The following is a 21,979-nucleotide window of genomic DNA, read 5'->3' as shown; positions in this document are numbered from 1 at the left end:
AGGGTTGTTACGCATACTGTGTGTATCTTACATGTGGCTAGGAGCAAAAGGGCACTCAAACTGTCATAAAATGTGACTGTAAAACCACAACATTGCCATGGATACTTGCAGGTAGTTACAGCACACATTCTTCTTCCCATCCCTCTGTACCAAACACCCAGTTCTCATATTCGCAATTCAAATGCAAGTTTAAGATAAAGTTAATTTTTTAATGAAGTTTCCTGAATACTTTTCAAATACCTCTGTAGGAATAAGCTTCTGAACACTATAGCACAGGATGCCAGAGGCAAGTGATTTTGGAGGGATTAAGTGTGATACAAACATTCTGAATTATTCAATATGCTTGTATTATATCTAAGCATTTATTTTCCTTTTTCTCCTGCTGAAATCTAAGTCATGCCTGAACTCGTGATACCCTAACAGCTATTTTTAAAACGGCTCTGAAGCCAGTAGGTGGTATGTTTTCAAGTAGCTAGAAAAGGTGTTCAGTGCTATGCTCATGAAAACTGCAAAAATACTGAGAGAAAATTCATTAGTTTTCTTGAATAAAATAAATAATTATTGTCAGGTAAATTACAGTTCTTAGAATACAGAAATCAACTCATGGAAGTTTGCTGCATGAGTGCTTACTGAAAGCGTAACAGTTGAGAGAGCGAGTCTGGAAATGTGACTTCTGTACTTGCAGATGTGAAACAGAACAGTCAGAGACCAAGAAATCCTTAAGATCACCTTTATAAGGAAATAAGAGAATTCCTCATGGGAATCTAATATGGTATTAAAAACCACCACTCCAGATGAAATATGCTCACTGAAGTCTGCCACAGACACAGTTTTGGGTGGAGGGTACTTAATTAGGGGTATCTTCCAAAGAAAGATTTACTTGAAAAACAAAAGCATAGATGGCAACATTCCAAAGAATCAGAGGACTACAGACACACAAATGACTGATTTTTTCCTCTTTCATTTCATCTTCTTTCAAGAACTGCTGAACAGTTGGCTTACTCCCTTAAGATTCATTATTCATTCCTGTTTGGAGGAATTTTAAGACAGTGCAAAGTTTAGGAATGCATTTTATCTTTTTGCTTCTTTCTTTACAGGATTTTAAGAGCCTCCATTTTCAAAACCTTTTTTCCCCTCTGAACTGTCCATTAAACCTACTGCATAAAGTAAGTATAAACTGAGTAACAGAGCATACACTTTTGAACTATTCTGTATGCAAGGTCTCTTAAAACATATTAAATTGTCAAAAATACAAGCGTATTTATAAAAATACAGTGTGTCTATTTTTTATCATTTAAAAATCTCTCTGGGCACCAAAAATAATGGTAGACTCCAACAGGAATAAACGGTGTGTTTCCAGACTTCATCTTCACAGAAGCTTTATTCTTCAGTGTTCATGCCCTGAGATGAGCTGTCCTCTAAAGGACTACAACCAGCTGTGCTCTTCTGAAAGCACAAACTTAGTAGAACGACGTTTTTCCTTATGTTTCTGATCAGTTTAAGAAAAGCTGAGGCACACCTTCTGTCTATACAGACCCATATTCATTCTACGCAGGTCAAGACTATATACTCATCAGTTCTCAGGTAACATAAGCTTGATTTACTTCCATGCAACATACTTTCACTGTCCTCATATCCAGCACATTTCTGCCCTCTGCAAGGTCATGTTCACTTTGCTGTCAGAACTTAATTGTTTAAGGAAGCTTCTGGTGCTAACATGCAGTCCTTCTGGCTACCAACCAGTCTTCGCTTCTCATTTCACAAGGTCTTCACTTTCTTCAGAAGTGTCATAAATGTGTAACTGACAAAAATAACTCTTAGCTGGTACTATTTGAAGGACAACGTCTATAGGCTCACAGAGGGGCTGATATCTTGGTTTGTTGTTCCTTTTTTATTTAATCAAACTTGGACTTCTAAAATAGGAAAAGCTTGCTACTTTCATATGAAAGTTCTCTCCACTAGGTGGTCAAGTGTAAAATGGCACCTGGATTAGACTTCAAGACTTGTATTCTGTTTGCTGTCATTAAGAAAAACAGATTTTGGTTGTGTATGCAAAGACTAACGGTAAATATTGACCACTGCTCATTAGCAAAAGATAACATGTGAAAACCTTGCAGTGGAAGCATTTAAATGACAGCCTAGTCTGTCATTTCTAGGCAAAGTACAACCTCACTGGACTTGATGACTCAAACTGTACAAGTTCAACTCAATCTGGAACAAGGAATTTCTGAAGTGGAGAGTGTAGTCTATTTTTCCCATCAGAAATTTTCTCTTTTTCCAACACAGAGGAAATACTCAGAGGGGGAGGGAGAGCTACGCTGGCTTTTCACACAAATTCTTGGTGGATTTTGTCTGTCCAGGAATCTATTTAGCTTACAAGTATTGATGGTACATTTAGAACAGGTATTTTTTGTTATTTTGATTCCAAGACCGATTTAAAACAAGAAGTGCTCCTATTACTGGGACTAATAATTTGTCCCAATTCAACTAAGATGTGCTCTACACTGAAATCCAAAATTAAATTCTAAATCTCAGGAAATGAGTTACAGTAACAAAAAGTTTTGACATTAAAATAGCTATCATTACTACTTTAGAATAATAGTACCCTAGGGCTTCTTAAATATAGAAAATCTCATTTTGTGAAGAAAAATAAAAAAGATTGATGGTGGATGGTGGGACCTTTTAAATAAATAAAAACCACCCCAATAAAAAAGAGGAATAATGTACATAACAAGCGTGGCAAGCTAGCATACCTCCCTAATCCATACCTGGGCATATAAAAGTCTAGCAGAAAGGGAAAAAACACTTTTCCCTGACAACTTATATATTTTTAGCATAGCTAATGAATGAACATATTCAGTAATTCAAATGATCAATGTACCACATACACTCTCTACAGTGATAGTCACTCACAATGCAGCAATCTACTGCATATCTGTGGCCAATCATTTTACAGTTGCACATCAAGTTGAAAAGAAATCTCACCAAGCACTCTGATATTTTCTTTTTATAATTTGGAAGTGAAATTGAAAGAGAAGAAAAAAATACAAGAAGATGTCATTTAAAAGAAGTGTGTTTATACATAGAAAACCTGTTCCAGAATTGTTCATTGCATATTCCTACGGAACTAGTTTCAGTAGGCATCCCAGAGGAGTACAAAAGCTAAATCACTTAAGCAGGCATTGATTTTCTTTTTTTTTTTTTGAACTGACGAGATACATCAGCCCTCTTCAGTTTCTATTTGCAGAGGCAGAACTACAGATTTATGTATGTTTAAAGCTTAGAAGGCAAACCAAAATGAACGATGGGAAACCTGAAATCCACAAATCCTAAGCTTTGTCATTTTTCTGTATACATATGTATCGGTGAAACTACCGATGTTAAATTATGCCCATGTGTTTTGGCAGAAGACAGAAGAACAAAATCCAGCCCATCCAAAAGAATTGCTGTTGCCCATCTTACCCTACAATATTTTAAACTAGATTTATTGTCAGATGTGGCAGGATCCCTTCAACAAGAACTAATTATATTGTGATCCCACTAGCATACATAAAATGTGAAGCATGATGATGTCTTTTCAATTTGAACTGAAGTTTAAAATGCAAACTCAACCACTCATAGCTCCAATGGAGCTCTGAAACTGAAATTAAAAGACAAAAAACTGAGTTAACTGTAATTTCATTCTCCATTCTTACTCTGAAGCTTGTTGGATAGAAGTTTTCTTTATATAGCTCTTCTTTGTTTACAGATTTTATAAGCTGTTTATATGTTAAGAGGCCATCACAAGTTGAAACAAAAAGCAAGCTTTCCATGAACTATGTTGTTTCAACTAGGAAATGTTAACACTATAATATTTATCTTGGAAACCATGAGTTAAATATTTGTAGGAGTTTTGAATGTGGTTTTTGTTTTTTGTTGTTTTGTTTTCAGAATACATTATTGAAAGTGTGAGTGGTAGGCATAACAAGTACCACAGAAAATCAGACTCTTAGAACAAAGCTACTTGCGTTGAAATCAGTTATTCCCGTCAATTAAACAGCTGTTCTAACAAGAAAGTCTGGTCTTGCACAAAGTTCAGTTTATGAAGCTTTGCTTCTAGAGCCATAGATTGTAATGAAAAGAAATTAATAAACTATTAATGGGTTACCTTCTGGAAGAAAGGCTTCGCTACAGTCCCCTTTTTGCCTTCCTGTTATTTAAACAGTACAATAATTCAGTGTACAGTTCCATCCAACACTTATCAATATATTACCTATAACAATTAACCATATTTTAAAGAAAGTGTAAGAGTATGTGCCATTTTAAAAGTTTCTCTGAAAAGATCTACTGAAGTCAACAGGAGAGCCGAATTTGCCCATCCTGTACGAGAGCAACTATCATCAAACACACAGTCTAGTGAGAACAAATAATCTTTCACAAAAGTAAAAATATACACATAAAGATAAGATATACCTCTATTGTGGGATGAGTATTATGCTTATAAGCAGTGTACAGAGGAAACTGAATCTGAAAGATTTTTGCCACACACAGCAACAACTTTTCCTTCTCATCAGTGCTCCATAAGCTAAAAGCATCAGTGTTCTTTGCAGACTCCTCCTCTGTCAGGACACAAGTTCTTGCAGAATCTAATTTTTTCTCTATAGATTTTTGCCGTTCTCCATTTTCTTCTTCATGAGACTCTCTTTCTACATTCAAGGGCTCATCAGCATGATTACTCTGATCTTGCCATGTTGAATCTATATTAATAGTGCAATGTTTACAGAGCTGGTCCCGCAGAGCTTGAACTTGGGCAATCACTAAGTTAATAAGCGCACATACTACTTGGTTAAAGATCTCCAAATGTTTATACTCCTTGAAACAGCACAGACATTGTCTGTAAGAAAAGAGAACAATAAATAAATAAATAAATAATCCTGAAGTAGCTAAAATCAAAACAACTAGAATGACAAACTCAGTAAGACTAGACTATTGAGTTAATAAAGGGAAAGAAAGGACAAATTCTAATACACAGGTGACTAACCAAAAGGACTCTGCACATTAAGACATTTCAAACAACAGAATATGTGACAGCCACGAAAGCAAGAAGTCCAAACGAAACTGATGCTTCCTAGCAGCAAGTTGGAGTCACAAAGTCTTCCTTAAACCCTGTAAACATCCAATTATTTCAGTTTAAAATATACATAAGGTATCTTAGAGGTAAAGTCATTGAAATGCTAACAAAATAGTGTTCTTGAGTATGTTCCTGAATCCCTTTCTTCACCTGGATTTCTCTATCAATACTGCTGCACTAAACCACCTGGCAGGCTTATTAGCTGTGTAAGAACTATTTTTTTTTTTTTTTATTTATTTATTTTAAATCAACAGGGCAGCAAAATAATTTCTAATTTGTATTGAGTATTTAAACTCATGTCCTTTATCTGCATTTGGATAGAAACCCCATGCACGTTAGTACCCTTTACCCACATGGGAAAAAACAATATTGAGTGTCTTCGTTACTTTCTTCACTTTATAGACTCAGAGATTATTCCTCTGAATATCTACCAATACACCGTAGACTGAAAATAACAAGGGGAAAACTACGTACTGTTCCTCTATCAATAAAATAAGAAAGTCAATCCACTTATCAAGTTAGAAAACCATGTATTATGGCATTAGTTGTGGGCAAGGATAACTAGATATGCCAAAGACATTCTGGGTGCATGAACACCCAAGACAGGTACCCTAGAACCTATTGTACAGGAACATTTGCTTCTTCCATGCAAACAAGGCAATCTCCTCATTCCAAACAAAAGGTGAATGACAGTCTCCTAAAAGGATCTAAATCCTGGAGAATGTAGAGGAAAAAAAGCAATCAATAAGCAGGGGGGCTTCAATGAAGACAAAAATTAAAAGTTACATGCTTGTAACAGTATTTGAATTAGACTCATCACTCTCTCACTCAAACTCTACTAAATGATGCAACTGCTATAAGAACTGGAGCTGTCTTCCAGTAGAGGCCTTTCTCCTGTTGCACACAGCACAACAGACCTCAGTCCATAAATATAATTCTCAGCTACTACAGTAATATAAAAATTGCACATTCCATTTCTAAAAAAGCAGCAGAAAGAAGAAAGGGCAAGAAAACATCAAGAAGAGATTAAAAAACCTCTCCCACAAAGCATTGCATTTAATCTAGAAACCTGGCTTAAACAATTTGTGAAGAAAAAAAGAGACAAAGAACTCAAAACTATGACAGGCAGAGGGTGCTGCCACTCTTGAGGGAGTACAAACATGGCCTTGAGCTACGGGACTTAAAGAATATACATTTTGAATATAGATTTTTTTTTTCATTGGTTTAGACAAAGTTAATATTCATTATTCCCTACTTTCAGCACAGGTACAGTGATGGGAGCATCTAAAACTTCTGGTGCCAAGTAGAAAGCAAAAGCCTTTTAATATCATTTAAGTGGAGTGTCTTCACCCATTTGAAAATAGATTCTTATGATGTACTAGTAAACAAGAGCTCTAGTTCACAGCACAGTATGTTTTGTATGAAGGGAAATGCACAGTTGAGATTCATTATCATCAACATTCAAACTCATTAAAAAAAAATACCTTTGTGTCCAGGAATTGATGTAAGCAAATATCTTGAGCGCATGTTCCTTTCTGAGCTGCAACCCATCAGCACCTTCAATGTCAGATACTGAAGGAAAACAAAAACATATTAGTGTTGGGAAAAAAAAAAGGCATGTAATTGCTATACTTTAATTAAAAATCAACTTTGTTATTTAAGTAGAAAGTAAAACATATAAAGATTTTTTTTAAATATGCTTTGTAATAATAAACACCAGTAGTCAAGTTGCAGTAGCTTTATGCCAAAGGTTTTCAGCATAAAAAAGCATAACAACCAAATAAATTATCTTTTCATCGTGGAAACTAAAGTTCTCAACCAAACCTACCTATTTTTTGCCTTCGGTAACCAAGAATAAAGTTTCAATGCAACTAACTTTAAAACAGATATTGTGTGGTAATATTGGACACTGCTGTAAAAATTAGTCATTCAGAACAGCTCCTTCCCCTAATCCAATACCCTATATTAATGGTTAATGGCAACCTCTTCAAGCACTTACAACTTAGAAATGATAGTAACTAGGGACATCTTGTGCGATTTATAATTCCACAGAGCTCTACTGTAGAAACAAAGTTTTCATGTTCCTTAATCACACACTTTTGATTAAAAATGCCTCATTCCTTAGCTGGAAGGGACAGACAAGTGTTTCAGAAATGGATGCTCAGAGAAAGGTTTTTAAATCTATATGAGACTATAAATAGCTAAATTTACAAGACAGCTGAGCATAAAGTACTCTTCATAAGCCCCACTGGGAGCTACTGATTGATGTGCATTTTCAAATATGAATCTTCAATAATTTCACTCATTAGCCTTTTTTTTTCCTCCCAGATGTTAAAAGTATGCATCTTGAGATGACCATGAGACCTTAACTTCCTTTTGCTGATCAGATAAAGGCCAGGAAAAAGAAACTATCAAGATAAGAACAGATGTACAAACTACATGTAAAGCAGCTCATACTACTTAAGTTGTTGGTTATTGTTTTCAAATATAGACATGACTTTACTGACATTTAACTGTAACAAACCACTAATTGGCAAAATGATAAACATTTACCACACTTAGTAGAGCCAGATACCAGAACAGTTTTGTACCGAATTCAAATCCAAAAACTTTCAGTGAGTTATTATCAAGTATTCCACCTTCATCTAAAAAATGTTTACACCGTCTAATTAGCCAAAAATCAGTAGCTCACACCTCCAATTCCGTATCAACCAGTTATATGTATTAGAGCACTGGACTCTGCCTACTGGCCACATACCCTTCTCCAACTATCAACACAAAATTCCCATTTGCTCCTTGCCCTAAATTTCCCTATGGTTCTACAATTACCTAATTACTACACAAATTGAGAATGTCAGGGTTCTTTAAGTTGACCGTTCCATTTATTAATAATAATAATCTATTCATTTCTACCTTTCACATGAAATTTCAAGCATTACGTGCTTACAAAGCTCCTTCACAAGCAAGCTTTGTGGGAAAGGGTCTCTAACAGAAACAAGCTCTGCAGAATCCCTGCCTCAACCTCCTTCCCAGCATCAGGCTTGCAAGGTCCTATGGGAACTGTCAATACAGGTTTCCAAAAACTAAAGCTAACGAAATCCTGCTGGCACAGATCAGAGAGTAAACTTAAGAAGAATGCCACTTCAGAAAAATCACACAAGACAAATAATTATATTGTCTTTGAAATAAGGATATTCCATATGCACCTGTGTGCATGTATGTGTGTATATATATATTTATAAATAAATAAACAAACATTGAAAACAGTCTCAGGAGGATACTTGTAAGTGACAAAACTCACTCTTCTGTCTCACTCTAAGTAGGCCTTGAAGATCCCTACATAACACTTGGGCAAGGTACGAAACTGACAAGCGGATGGCCACATGGGTATCAGTTAATACTTTATTTTAAACACCAGAAATTACCAAGACACTTGACTCTAAGGCCAAAGTTTAGCACTGAAGAAATCAACAACTCTGTCAAACAATTTAGGTCAATTTTACAACAAAAAGACAAAACAAAACAAAAGTAGCACCAAAAAACACCATCACCTTACTCAGCATAAGTTCATAAAACCTAGGTTTTCTGAATGTTGTTAACTTTTTCATTAAGATGAGTTCTTTTAAACTTGACACAAAAACCTCTGACAATAACTCAGTAGCAGTGAGCTTATTTCTAACTTGGACAGTCTCGCACACACATTGCTACATCTATAAAAACTTGCCTCTTCCCCACATCTCCCTACTTAAAAATATGCTCTAAAAAGTCACTAACACTCAACTTCCAGAGCAGCCTTTTCTCTGCGATAGTTGGAAACACTTCCAAATCCCCCTCCTTTTAAGGAAGGTACACAAAGTTAAGTAAACTGGTCCCTCCAAAGCAGCAGCTAGAATTGCCACGTGAAATGTACAGATGCTAAACGTTACGGAACACTGAAGCTTATGCCCCTAGCTCAAAAAAAAAAAAAAAGTATGTGCACTAGTAGGAGAAATTGGGTATTTGTAGAAAGCTTATACATTCTACATCTCATACGTAGACCAACCTCAGCTGGTCTTATACACTAATCATTGCTAATTGATAAGAGTGGCAACATGCACACTTTATGTTTTGTGTTGCTGGCGTTTTGTTTGTTTGGCTTTGTACTTTTTTTTTTGTACTTTTGTAGCATTGTTCTTGTGCCTGGAAGTACTCAGGAAGCTCAGAACAGAAGCAACCAGAGGCTGCAGTCTCCCAGTGGATTTCATCAGATCTAAGTCAGTGCCCTTACCAAAAGGGGCAGTGGCACATCCAGCAGGGCTTCTCCTACTGGACCTTAACCGAAGCTCTTTTGTCCCTCTGCAGAAATGACATTTTTCAGCTCAGCTGATTTATGTTATCATAACTAGAACTTAAATCTTAGGCTTTGTAGCTCTTGGCTCATTCTGAATATCAACTTTGGGGATACTCGTTGATTTACAGCACCTCCCTTTAGGGCCATGTGCAGTTTGAGGTACAGCAAAAATCACTTATGAAGCCTTTCTATCCATTTTTTATTGAAAAAAGTGCAGATAGAAAAGCAATAAAAGCAACTGCACTCATCACTCCTGTGCATTTCTTGGGTTTAGTCAGTTCCGTAAGGGCTCCCTTGCTGCATATGATTTCACTTCTAAATGATATCTTTCTCACCTTTCAAGCTCGTTTCCATCTATCTTGAATGGGCCAATAGTTAAAACAGACTCATCCGCTTTTAAATAGAGCACATCCTTTTCTTCTCTCCCATATTCAAGCATCCTGCAACACCTTACATCCTCGTTAATCTGCTGTCTCCCCAGTCTCCCACACTTCCAGTGTTTCAAACCCAGCACTGACAATCACCAAACCTTTTGAAAAACTTTTATTCTTACAGTCCCCTTTCCTGCAACTTGATTTGGTGGCTAAGACTTTCCCTTGTTTCCTAGTTTCATACATACAGAAGTGATTCCTGCGGGCATACATGTGTGCTTTGAGAGCAGCAGAAGCATGTCAAAGTAGCACCCTGGGCACTCCTCCTATCTGTCCTGAGTACCCACCCTTTGCAGCCTAGAAGAAACGAGCAGTGGGACGTGCTGCCTGTGTAATGGGGCAAGCAGCCTCTGCCTGGGGTAAACAGACTTGGGGAAATCTGCCTGCTGCAGCCTGTTTTTAACCCAAAGCAAGCACACCTAGAACATGAACATTTTAGGAAACACTGACCTAATGAATTCCCTACTTGAAAGGGAGACATCAAAATACAATGATCCTCTATTGCTACTGAATTGGAAGATTTGTGAGGTCTCCCTGAGAATACAGGGCTGACTCTAAACTGCCTACACTGACCCAAATTAAGAATTCAGTAAGAACTAACAATATGGGCTCCAGAGCTTTAAAACTGGTCCTCCCATGAACTCTCAGTGCCTCTTTCAGTAGTGGCCCTCCGCTTCTAGGCTCAGCTCCTTTGCCCACTGTGTCCAGTGGCTGCTTCCTTCTCCAAGCTCCTGCAAGCCAGCAACATTAGAGATAACTTCTCTAATTTACTCCCGGAGCTCAACTTTCTGCTCCTTCCTTGAATCTGCTCCAGCAAATTTTTCTTCTCAATTAAAGCCTTTTAGACCTTCTTCTCACCCTCCAGTCCTTCCCTTTTCCTCTAACTTGCCCCCACACAGACAGCTTTTCCCTGCTCTAGATACAGTTTCACAATCAGCACAACCCAGTCCCCAAGTCCACACTGCTCACAGCATCCATGGCCATGCATTTCAACTACTCCCAACAACCGCCACCACTCCTGCAGGAAATCAAAGACCCAAACAGAGAACCAAGCAAGTCCAACTTATCAATCTAACTGAAAACCATCCTCTTTTTTTTTGTCAGCTTTGTAAACCACCGAACCCTCAGAGTTCATCGGCAGGAGGTGCTAGGAAGGAAAGCATAAGGACCACGAGACTGAGGGAAGCAACCACCTTCAGTGACAACAAAGGTAACTTTACCTTATCCCACCCAGTGCAACTGCCCATCAGTACTGCTCATCTAAAGGTGAACAATCTGAGGATACTGTTACTATTAGAGCACTGGGGGGAAAAAAAGCTGATCTCTGAAGGCCTTAAACAGATCCATCTGAGACAAAGCTAACCAGCAGAAAGAAGAAAGATTGGTACGTAGGTAAATTCCAGCCAAATGTTCTACAACTACCATGAAGGAAATGGGGTCTTTTTACATACTTGCAACGTCTCATTTCACCGACTCTACAGCAAGACGGTTTAGAGACCTTTTTGTCACCGTAATACCACACTAGAAAGAACTGAGCTACTTAACAGACCCAAAATAATAATTGCTTCTTTTTTTTCTTTTTTTTTTTTTAAACCATCTTCTACGGCATAGTTTTCAGATACTTCATTTTTAAAAGCAGACATACTTATAACGTAATGGTTTATTCAAGTAGTTCACAAGAGGCAAAAACCCACGATGGTCAAAGTAAAAACTTAACACATTCCAGGAAAAAAAGAATCTCCTTGTTGCTATTTCCCACTTTACTTTGCTAGCCTTAAATGAAAACATGAGTGATGTGATAGGGTGATTTGTTAAAGGTATTTTACAGTACTAGAAACAACACTATCTCCCAAACAAGGAAAAAGTCTATTAATAAAGCTATTAAAACATTACAGTAGATGAGAAAAATATAAAAGCTGCAAAGAATGGGACAATATAACTTCAACTGTGAAGTAACGAAGCTCAGGTCATAAGTGCATTTTTAGCAAGAATTTCAGAGCTAGAGGAACAGACTGTAATTAGACCTCAAGGACAACCACCATGCTAGACTTGTGAGGAATATCTTATATCCAAAGGTCACTTATCACACTAAGCACAAAACCAAATGGCAAGTAAAAATAATCATTTTTAAAAGTGTATTTTCCCTACTTTCAGAAACAAAACTAAAAAGGAGGAGGTAAACAGAGAACACCAAGTAAAATTACAATTCCTACGCATTCAAACCTGTAACACATTCTGGTTGTATACGGATTCTGCTCCCTTCCCCCAGGCCTCATCTGATATCAGCTTCTCATGGGAAAGAATAGATCACTTTCAAAATGGACATTATTCTCAGAAATTGTTTCCCGATACAGACTAAATAGAGGAAATAAGAGCCACGCACTAAACAAAATACTATTAGGACAACAATACTAATCTTAAAATAAATATATACATAACCTTGTATAGAATTACCATCATTCAAATCGAACCAGTAAATATTTTATATACATGCATTGAGATGTTTTTCATTATTTGCTGGAGTTTTGTTTATGATTGATAGTAAATCAGACGACAGCCAGAGCTTAGCCTCTCCCTTTCCCTTTCTCCTTCACCAATTGGAATTCCTCCTTTTTTATTAAAAAAAGATTCAGGATTGCCTTAAATTTATTCATAAGAGTTCTTCTAGACCTTTACAATGCCATTGCTGATGAATACATAAAAGGACGGTGTCAATCTGAAGTTCAACAGCAATAGTTTAACTGTCCATGCTTCCCCACAACTTTTCAGTGAGGAAAAAAAAGTCTTTCCATTCCAGAGTCTCCATAAAATAAAACCTCCCCAGAATATTGACTGGATATACATAATCAGAAAGTGCTGGAACACTACGAAGGATATACTATTATCTAAAAATAGCCAGTTAATTCTTCAGCATTAGAAATATTGTTCAAGTGCCATGGTTCATACATGAAAAATTAGATCTGTCACTCAAAATACTGCAGTTATAAAATTATATATGGTTAAGGTGCTCCCGAGTGCCTCTATGATGTATTCATGACACTGAGCTGTCAGTGCCCACCCTCATCATACCACTACAGCATAGCATACCGATAACTATACCCACTTCCATACCAGAATGTACCTGAATTCCTTTTAAGTCTAAATCTAACTCTAAATTTCTTACATTTATAAATGCTCCAACTTCATTGTTTCCTGCAAACTTGTAATTCCAAGCAGAGTATACAGAGATTACAAAGCAAGTATTACAGAGACAACATCGTAGCTTAAAGATAGGAATTAACAAACCTTTTAAGTCTCATTTCCTTAGAAAAACAAACCACGATCAAGTTACTGGCCTCTGTCAGACACTTATACTTTTAAACATAAAAGCAATTTCAAGAAATACTAGAAAGTTCTGCAAGTCTAAACAGTCTGTTCTTGTGAATGAAAATACAGAAGCCGTGCAAAAGCATCCGGTAAAAGCAGGTGCCCCAGCAACCCCCAAAAGCAGTCACAGTTGTTCGGTGTGGTTCCTCACAGCCCTTCTTCAGAAGGCCTTAGGGGTTTTATTTTAATTGCGTACTCCAACAAACAGCATAGGTATACAAAGTAGCACTGGCCATGGTATGTTCATCAGACAGATCTCTTGGAAGACACAGCTTCACCAGAACAGGGCGAATCAGCTGATCTTAGGTAATTTCTATCTTTAGGCATCTCCCTGGTTCCCTGCAAATACCACGAAGTTATTTTATCTTTGAATCTCACTCTCTTCACTTAACATACATTTCCCTTTCCATTCCATCTCCCTCACCTTCTCCAGCGAAGGCCTATTTTCCTTTTACTGTAAAATGCTAAGGCAGTCTGGAGCAAAACTGCAGAAGCTGACCTGAAAAGCTGTATGAAATTTAAGAATTCTCATCTTTCAGAAGTGTTGCCATCATGAAGCTTTCCACGTGCTAGGTCACAATTGCTCTGGATTAAAATGCCCCTTTAAAACGGCCGTGGACCTTTAGTAAAACCAACAATTGTCTTTATTCAGAGCAGCATGTGACTTTCACCTGCCTGAAGCAAATATGCCACAGCAACTGCTTCTGAGGAGAACAGTTCCACATGAAATTATTTTTAATGCAGTCGAATCTTGATTATCAGTGGATAATTTACCCGGGACACTGTAACTGGTCCTACCCAGAACAGTGAGGATGAATTATCACCTAGATAAACTCTTATCTTAGATATACCACCTGAAACACAAAACACAACTGTACTGCTTCAGTCAGCTCAGGCCCAGAGAAGCACTGCACCTTTCAGCCACAGCAAAGCTTAAGACACTACATGGTGGTGAACCCACACAGTTCTCAGAGTCAGCCATAGCTCAAAGTCCAGACACTGCATCCACGCAGTACTACCTAGCAATCGAAACATGACCCAGACCAGGTAGGAGTGTGAAATCCACAACTCATGCTGGGTTATGCCAGCAGCGGGAGAACCCGGGCAATACCAAAAGCCTGCAGAGGCCCAGTGCAGTGTCTAAGCTCTTACATTTCCATGGAAGCCCAAGGGAGGGGAGCAATATCCTGGTGGCACAGCACGGGTAAGCCTGGGTCCAGAAGAGTTTATGAGCATATATAAAGGTATATGTTGGTCATGTCAGATGCGAGATGTCTATGAAGAGACCTGTGCACTGTACTTCCTAGTACTTCTACTGTCTCAGGATTTTCATCTGCAAAGATATTGTGCCCCTGCTTCTCCAGGGAAAGGCAAGTTATACATTACTAAGGAAAAAAACTATTAAAAAAATTACATTTCTTTAAGTCTTATTCCAGAGTCCTGTTTTAACTCAGTGTCATAAATTATCTTTAACTTCAAATAAGATGTTACAATTCTGAGAAGAGTACATCTTCAAATTAAAGTTGTTACTCCTTTTAATAGAAAAAAAAATCAGCTCAGTTAAAGCCATATTCCCATACAACCAGGTCTGCTTTACATCACCTAAACGTACACTACACCCAGAGTCAGACTGCCCATCATAAATATTTGACAATGCCCACTTTAAGTTTCTTAAGGAATCAATTCAGGATTGGACAATTACTGCATAAAACCAGACTTTCCTAGCATATCACTTATTACTCCAACATAAACTTCAAAGCTAGGGCTGACACTGACAATGCTGAAAATGAATGCTCTGGTAAATCGTTGCTTACCTCCAGCTTAAAATGGAAGTACTTACTTGCATTCTTTCTTTTTAATAGCATTACCTTAGAAAATAGTATCACAACTTGAATGACTGTGGTTTTGAACGACTTCTCTTCATGTACCCCAGTTCTGAAACTTTTAAAAATACTTTAAAGTGAAAGCACTGATCTCAAAGTTTATCAAACTGTTTTACAAGTAGAATAAAAATGTAATTGCACGAACAAGGTTCCAAAAGCTAAAGAGGTTTTCTATTAGTCTTAATTAAAAGTAACAAGGAGTGCAAAAATTAAAAGAAGTACTCCAGGAAGCATTCTATTTTCAAGAGGGAACCTTGCAAATTAGTTTAGCTGAACTACTTGGCACGCTATGAATCAGTTACAGAAAACAACAATTGCTTTTCCCCCCACAAGAAGAAAAAAAGGCCAGAGCCCGCAACTGCATCCATCTCCGTGTACAAACAGATTTATAACAAAAGCACCTAAAAATTGTTCTTGAGCTTTTAAGGACAAAATCTGAGAGACAAATATTAATTTATTTCTTACAAAGTATATTTGAGCCTGCTTAAACAACAAGATAAGAACGATAAACGTGCAGCGAGTCATTATACTAAACACAGCTTCAGGCAGTTCCCCAGAAAGCCCAAGAGCAGCTTGCTGAATATTTGAACTCCAAGGCATTATTTGTTTTCATCAAAACAGACACAAGCAACCCTTAATCAGAAAGGAAAATAAAAATACTGAGAAAGGATCGGCAAGCAGCAAGGTTGCTCTCTCAACTTTCAAACACACACTCAAATTTTAGTCACTTTTACTAAATAATCTGTATTTAATAATTCACTCAAATATCATATATTCAGCAATTTATTGGCTACTGCAGTGCATAATTATTTTTTTTCTTAAAGCTAGTAGGCCAAAATAAATGAAAAACTGCTAAAGGCAATGTTTGTGGTCTATACAAACATCTCCAAGACCGCATTAAGTTTCGCGACCAGCATGCACTCCCATCAGAAGACATATTTACAGATGTCATTTTGGTATAATCAAGTATTTTGCAAGTCAAATATCAGCAAGTGCACACAGGTCAAATCTATAACTATGGCTACACACAACCTAAAAGCCAACCCACTTTGGAAGGATTCAAATTGATATTGCTGTTAAGACTCGGTGAGCTTTCAGTTAGCGATGAAAACCCAATTTGATCAGAATGTATCTGTTTTAAATATTATATCAGCAGACAGAGCACTGAGACTTATGATATGGAATACTTTGTGGTGTAAGCTCAATTTCAGAGATTACTAATTAAAAACTTCAACAAAAAGTCTCAGAGGAAAAGTATTACTGTTTTATACACTAAGAAGCAGGGTATTCCTACCTGTGAAAGAAGCAAGAAACCAATCAATACAGCAAAAATGCAGACCATCCTTAACTAAGAAAAAGAACTTACTTGCATTGAGTTTCTGAGCTTACATTCCCCAGCACTATCCAATAGTAGTTTCAAGCAAAATACTTAAATAAACATCAGCTCAGACTTGTGTCAACGGATGCCGGGTAGCCTAGGATGCAATTCCACCACACACCTCCTAACTGTGATACCAAGCGATGGAAAAGGGTGGCTTAAAACGTATTATGCAAGCCTTTCCCAGACATGATTTCCCAAATTCCCCAGTAGATGTTGATATCCTGACCCTTCTACTGCTTTTCTGGAGCTGTCCTCCTGTGCAAACATGCAACTGCCTATTTCAAGCACTGTCCATAGCTCCTCCAAGCAGAGAGTACAGAGGTAGGAGAAAGTGCTGTCAGTTTTCTTGATGCTCAGAGAATTTGGAATGAAAATTGATCACTAGATTTGCCAAAAACTGAGACAACCAGCAGAAGAGAACTCTGGAAAACTCTAGTTTTTCAGCCCAGTCTCCCCACACCATGAACATGAGAAAACGATTTAAGTAGTGGTAAGAATAAAGGGGTTTGTGTTGTAACAAATTCAGAGCAGTTTAATAGTCATGTGTCACAGATTGATAAACAGGCAACTGACTGTTTCCTGACAATTAAATTAAGCTCTCATGAAAAATTATTAATTTCCCCTCAAATGGGTTAAGAAGCACAGTACAGAGCCTGAGAGAGCAAACCCTACACAACACAGCATAAAGCACTCACACTAATCTCACACGACTTCTCGAACCATGGTTTTTGTCCAGGGGTATACTTCAGTGGCTAACAGACTGCCTTTTCAAGAAAAATCCACTTGTGGCTTAAAAAGTGGAACATCTGCTCTTGTGAATGTAGAGAAATATTTCAAGTTTCAAGGATGCTGGTTTTACACAAAACGAGAAATTAAAAGTGATGTGCTTCCATAGCAGGAACAAAAAACTTTCTCAAGGCCTGCAGAAACCTTGAGTGCTTCAGTTATTCTTCATGAACCTGCTAAAAGGCAGCTACAAGAAATCATCCTTGCCTGCTCACTAGCACAGCATGTATGGAAATAGCACATTCTCTAGGAAACTATACAATTCTTAACAGTGATGTACAGAGCTAGCCTTTTGGCTACCACATTTAAGACCACAATGCTCTACCTCACTTCAATTTTCATACACAAGTTTTGCCTGTTTCTGTATAGATTTACATAGATTAAAAATTTTCAAGTGCAAGTCAGTTAATGTGCAATGAATTGGAGGCTACATTGATCTAGTATGGTGAGAGGGAAAAACAACAGCAACTACTAAAACTTTGCCACTCACTTCCTAGATGGGAACCAATCTGCTGTGTGGATGCAGATGTAGAGATTGAAAACAAGACAATTGAGGCACAAAGTCATTTACAGACCTTCTACAAATTAGCTAAAAAAAAGCAACACTCAAAGGCGTTTTTTCCACAAGGACTTATTCCAACAAGTTTCAACTTGTTCAACCAGTTGGTGAAGCACTAAATCTCCCAGAGGAGTTCTACACACATGCATGGAAGTATGTATAGATAAACAGGATAAGCCTTTCCTCTTCTAATATAATCCACAAATAGCAGTAATTCCTTCGCACCAGATTTCCCCAAGAAGTTCACCTTTCACCAAACACACCAGATCTGGAAAATTCACAAAGGAAAGCTTTGTAAAACTATAAATAAGCTGAGTATTTTAATGAAGCATTAAGAAAACAACAGAGTTCCTGACAGTTGCGTGTTCACGTTAAGCATTCAGATTGCAAATCAATTTCTGTGCAAAGCACAGGGTGAAAAGAATGGCTTCTCACCTCTTCTCAGAGTTCAGATTATAGAAACCACCAATTTGCTGCACAAAATGGAAAAAGAAAAGTTACAACATATGCTTAAACAACATAAATTAAATAGCCACAAGTACGTTTAATTGCAGCATGACATTCGTATATGCAGCATTCAATGATCAACACAACCACTTTCTTCTGAAGAGCGTAAGATTACTTTTCAGGTTGTCCCAGCATCCTGACAACTATAAATGCGTGGCTTAGCCTATAAAAACCCTCACTTACTAGCTCCTTGCACTGGCAAATCTAAAGCAAAGTATATAACAAAGTAAGCAAACTTCCTTTTTCTATTTTTCCTTAATGTTTTGTTATTGTTGTTGTTTGTTTTAAACGTAAGTATATCACAAAAGCCATTCCACACGCACGTTGAGAATTTGTATCTCCCTCACTAGCAAGCTCTGCTCTGTACAGCAGGAGACTTAACAGAACTTGCTGGAAGCACCAAGACACCACCGTAGTGCTGCCATCATCCACAGGAAACTTCTGACTGATATTTCTCATCTTTTCCAGATGAGACCTGAGCAGACAGTGGTCAAGAGAACACAGGAAAGGGGAAAAATTTATTATGGAAGACTGTTAAAGGAAACAGTGAAACATGAAGGGACAAAACTGTATGTATACAACAACACTGAAGATAATAAAGCAAGGTGGAGGACAGAGAAGAGCAGAAAGAGATACAGACAAGCAGAACGGAAAACTGTGAAATAGAAAAAATCATGAGGACAGAAAAAGAACAACTTTGAAAGACAGCTAATAGAAGGGTTGCAATAATGATGAGGCTCTGGACAGAGTAGGAATATTATCAAGTACTTAGGTGAAACTAAATACTCAAAGTAGAAAATACAAGAAATAACAGGAGCCCAGTAAACACTGCTTTCCCCTTCCAATTTCTAAAATGCCAAATTGCAAACTGCTCGTCACTTGTCTACAGAACACAACTGCAGGACACAAGATCTGCTCTTCTCACTCAACCTTACTTGAACACAGGAATACAGAAGTAAACTGCAGATGACATGGAGAAACAAATCAAAGTAGTGAGGAATTAAAAGTCGCAAAAAGAAAAATCGGTATTAACAATGGAGGGACGTATCTTACCATTTAGCATGGCAGAAACAATATACAAAAAAGAATTCTACGAATTAAAAGGAAGTCTCCTAAGCCCCCCTGAGGCCATATAAGTCCCTCCATGCAAGAGGAAACAAAACCTCTGGTCCTCCAAACACCCAGGCAACACCTCCAGTGCAGGTCAGGCGCAGAGAAATAGGGCCAGCATCTGCTCTCCAAGGTCCTGCCCCCCCAGCTGCAGCACACAGCTCCCAGCCCAAGCGTCCTCTTACCAGCAGTGTCCCACTACGCTCCCCATCAGCTGAGCATCTAAGGACACTTACAGCGGCTGGTCTCCCCAAGGAGTGGGGCTGACAACAATCTGGAACAGACCACAACACAACACCCTGGACATGTCTCAGGAATTGCTTGGGATTTCCACATCTTGAAAACTACCCTTGCAGAGGAAGCGCCATACAGCACCAAAAGACATGAAAGAAAAAGTAACGAGAAGTTTTCACAGGGAATGAAATGACTTCAAGTTCCACGCTATTCACATATTTTTTAAAAAGTCAAATGGTAAGAGATGGAAAGAGTTTTTCTTTCTTTCTTGAATTTCACTAAAGTTACTCACATAACTAAGCAGGAATTACCGTAAAGTTTGTGTATGCCCAATAGCAGAAAGGGGGGAGAGCATCTACAGCACAAAACTTGTGAACCTTTACTATAACCAAACAAATGAATTTCCTTAATATGACATGTGGTAACAAACGCAAGGAAGTCAATTTCTACAGCTTCCCTAAGCTTTAAGGATAAGATTTCACTATACACAAAGAGAAAAATCTCAGCAAATACATGTCAACAGCCCATAACTCACAACAAAACTCAACAGAATGGGATTTACGTAACTAATCTTCAGCATCAGTGATCAAGCGGCTTGAGCAATGAGAAAGAACCAGTCTTCGGCAGCCTGAACAGGAAAAGTTTCAGGACAAAATCATTTTTAATCACATCAAATAGCATGAACCAAAATCACTGTACAGAACAAAAGCTGAAATATCTCGCTAAAAATAGAAGCCTTTCAGCTATGAAAGTCAGAGTTTATCTTTCAATTGCCTTGCAATTACAAACAAGAAGTAAAAACTATTTTATCTTAGCGTCACCTTCCCTTTTGCTTTAACAGTTCACGGTTAAAAAGATATAAGTTCCTCCTCTCATTTTTTTCCGCTGGTTATTCTGATTTATTTGGAGCAGTACTTCACCACAGTCCATGATAACTACAATTTGGGAAATACTGCTATGAAGAAAAAGTTATTTTCATTTTCCTCTAAGTCTGGTTGCTCATCCCCTTAAATGCATCAAAGACAAAAGTAAACATGGAAGACAGTGAATATAAAGCTTATAAATAATTTATAAAGCTTTTCTTCAATGGAAGAAAGCAAAGATTTAGGTTAGCATCATAAAGTTGGGAATTACCCCGATAACTCCCCAATGGAATCTCTGCAAACGTTCTGAACGTAAAAACATTGAGGAATTAGAATTTAAATAAGCAAATAAAGGCACGATGCAGCAGAGGCAACTGTCTTGAAGTCTTGCACAGATGAATAGGCATAGTCGAATAGTCCGATAAAACTCTAGAACTGCACAAAAACCTACGGGTAGTCAAATAATTGATACTAAAGCTTACAGTCAGCCACTTGCCCAACAGTAGCTCTTACAGACTGAGTGATGCTGATAATGCAACATTTGGGATATTCTTATTATAAAATATATGTATTATCTAAAATAATACATGATGCATGCATCTACAACATAAAATATTCATCCTCTCCAGAGTCCAGATACCAGGCTGAACAATGCATTGTTCTGGAATATATTTATTTCTTTTCTACCTCATGGTAAACACCTCGAGTCCACCTTTAAGTCTCTTCTTTGTACCTTCCACACGCCAGGATTCCGTGACAAGAAGACAGGTCAAGCATCTTCAGCATCCAAATTAAGGGTTATCCTGAACTATACAAATAGCAATAAAACACTCCAGTATCTCAAGTGTTTTATGGACCTGATCATATTGGAAGGAGTTCTGCAGCCTAGCTGACAGTGATAATGGACAGAAGACTAAAATCCGTAGTAGTACATCCAGTAGCACATCCATGTATAGTGTTACATCCAGCTCTCATGCTTAAGTAAACTCACTTGTGTTCAGTGGTTTTTTTAAATGATTTATAAAATATTTAAGAAAAAACATAATGACAAATATGGCCTAAAAGCTTGTGTAACAACAATATCTAGAAGCCTCTACTAATCAATGTGAACTGATTTTATAAGGCTTCAGTGTTGCTAGACTAAAACAGTTGGGCTAAAGAGGCAATCACTGAAGAAAGTGAAGGAGAACGCTGGGAATAAACACCTAAGTTTCCAGAACCAGAGAACTGCAAATAACCTAGGCCTGCCAATGTTACCTAAAACCATGACTGCCACTCTATACCAAAACCCATTTTCCAAGTTTGGTGTTTTTTTTTTTTTAAAAAACAAACAAACAAACAAACACTTTTATAAAAACAAACCAAACATGAAGAACAAAACAAATGTAAACTGAAACCATCTATGGAGTTTTAAGTCAA

The 21,979-nt window shown here is 37.5% G+C and overlaps 1 protein-coding gene across 5 annotated transcripts in view; it reads right to left on the bottom strand.

Annotated features, from left to right (window-relative positions):
* The window catches only part of USP34 (ubiquitin specific peptidase 34), a 129,847-nt gene that overhangs the window by 102,975 nt on the left and 4,893 nt on the right, over positions 1–21,979 (bottom strand). For all 5 annotated transcript variants that reach the window (XM_080587854.1, XM_080587857.1, XM_080587856.1 and 2 more), the window contains exons 2-3: positions 6,595–6,682; positions 4,453–4,873 (exon numbers count right to left, since the gene is read on the bottom strand). In XM_080587854.1, coding sequence (XP_080443980.1) covers positions 4,453–4,873; positions 6,595–6,682 — 509 coding nt within the window. The remainder of the gene's footprint in view (positions 1–4,452; positions 4,874–6,594; positions 6,683–21,979) is intronic.

The sequence above is a fragment of the Anser brachyrhynchus genome (genome assembly GCF_964034855.1).
Source record: "Anser brachyrhynchus genome assembly, chromosome: 3".
Classification (NCBI taxonomy): domain Eukaryota; kingdom Metazoa; phylum Chordata; class Aves; order Anseriformes; family Anatidae; genus Anser; species Anser brachyrhynchus.
Note: the sequence above shows the minus strand (reverse complement) of the source record. Positions and strands in the feature narration are given on the sequence as shown.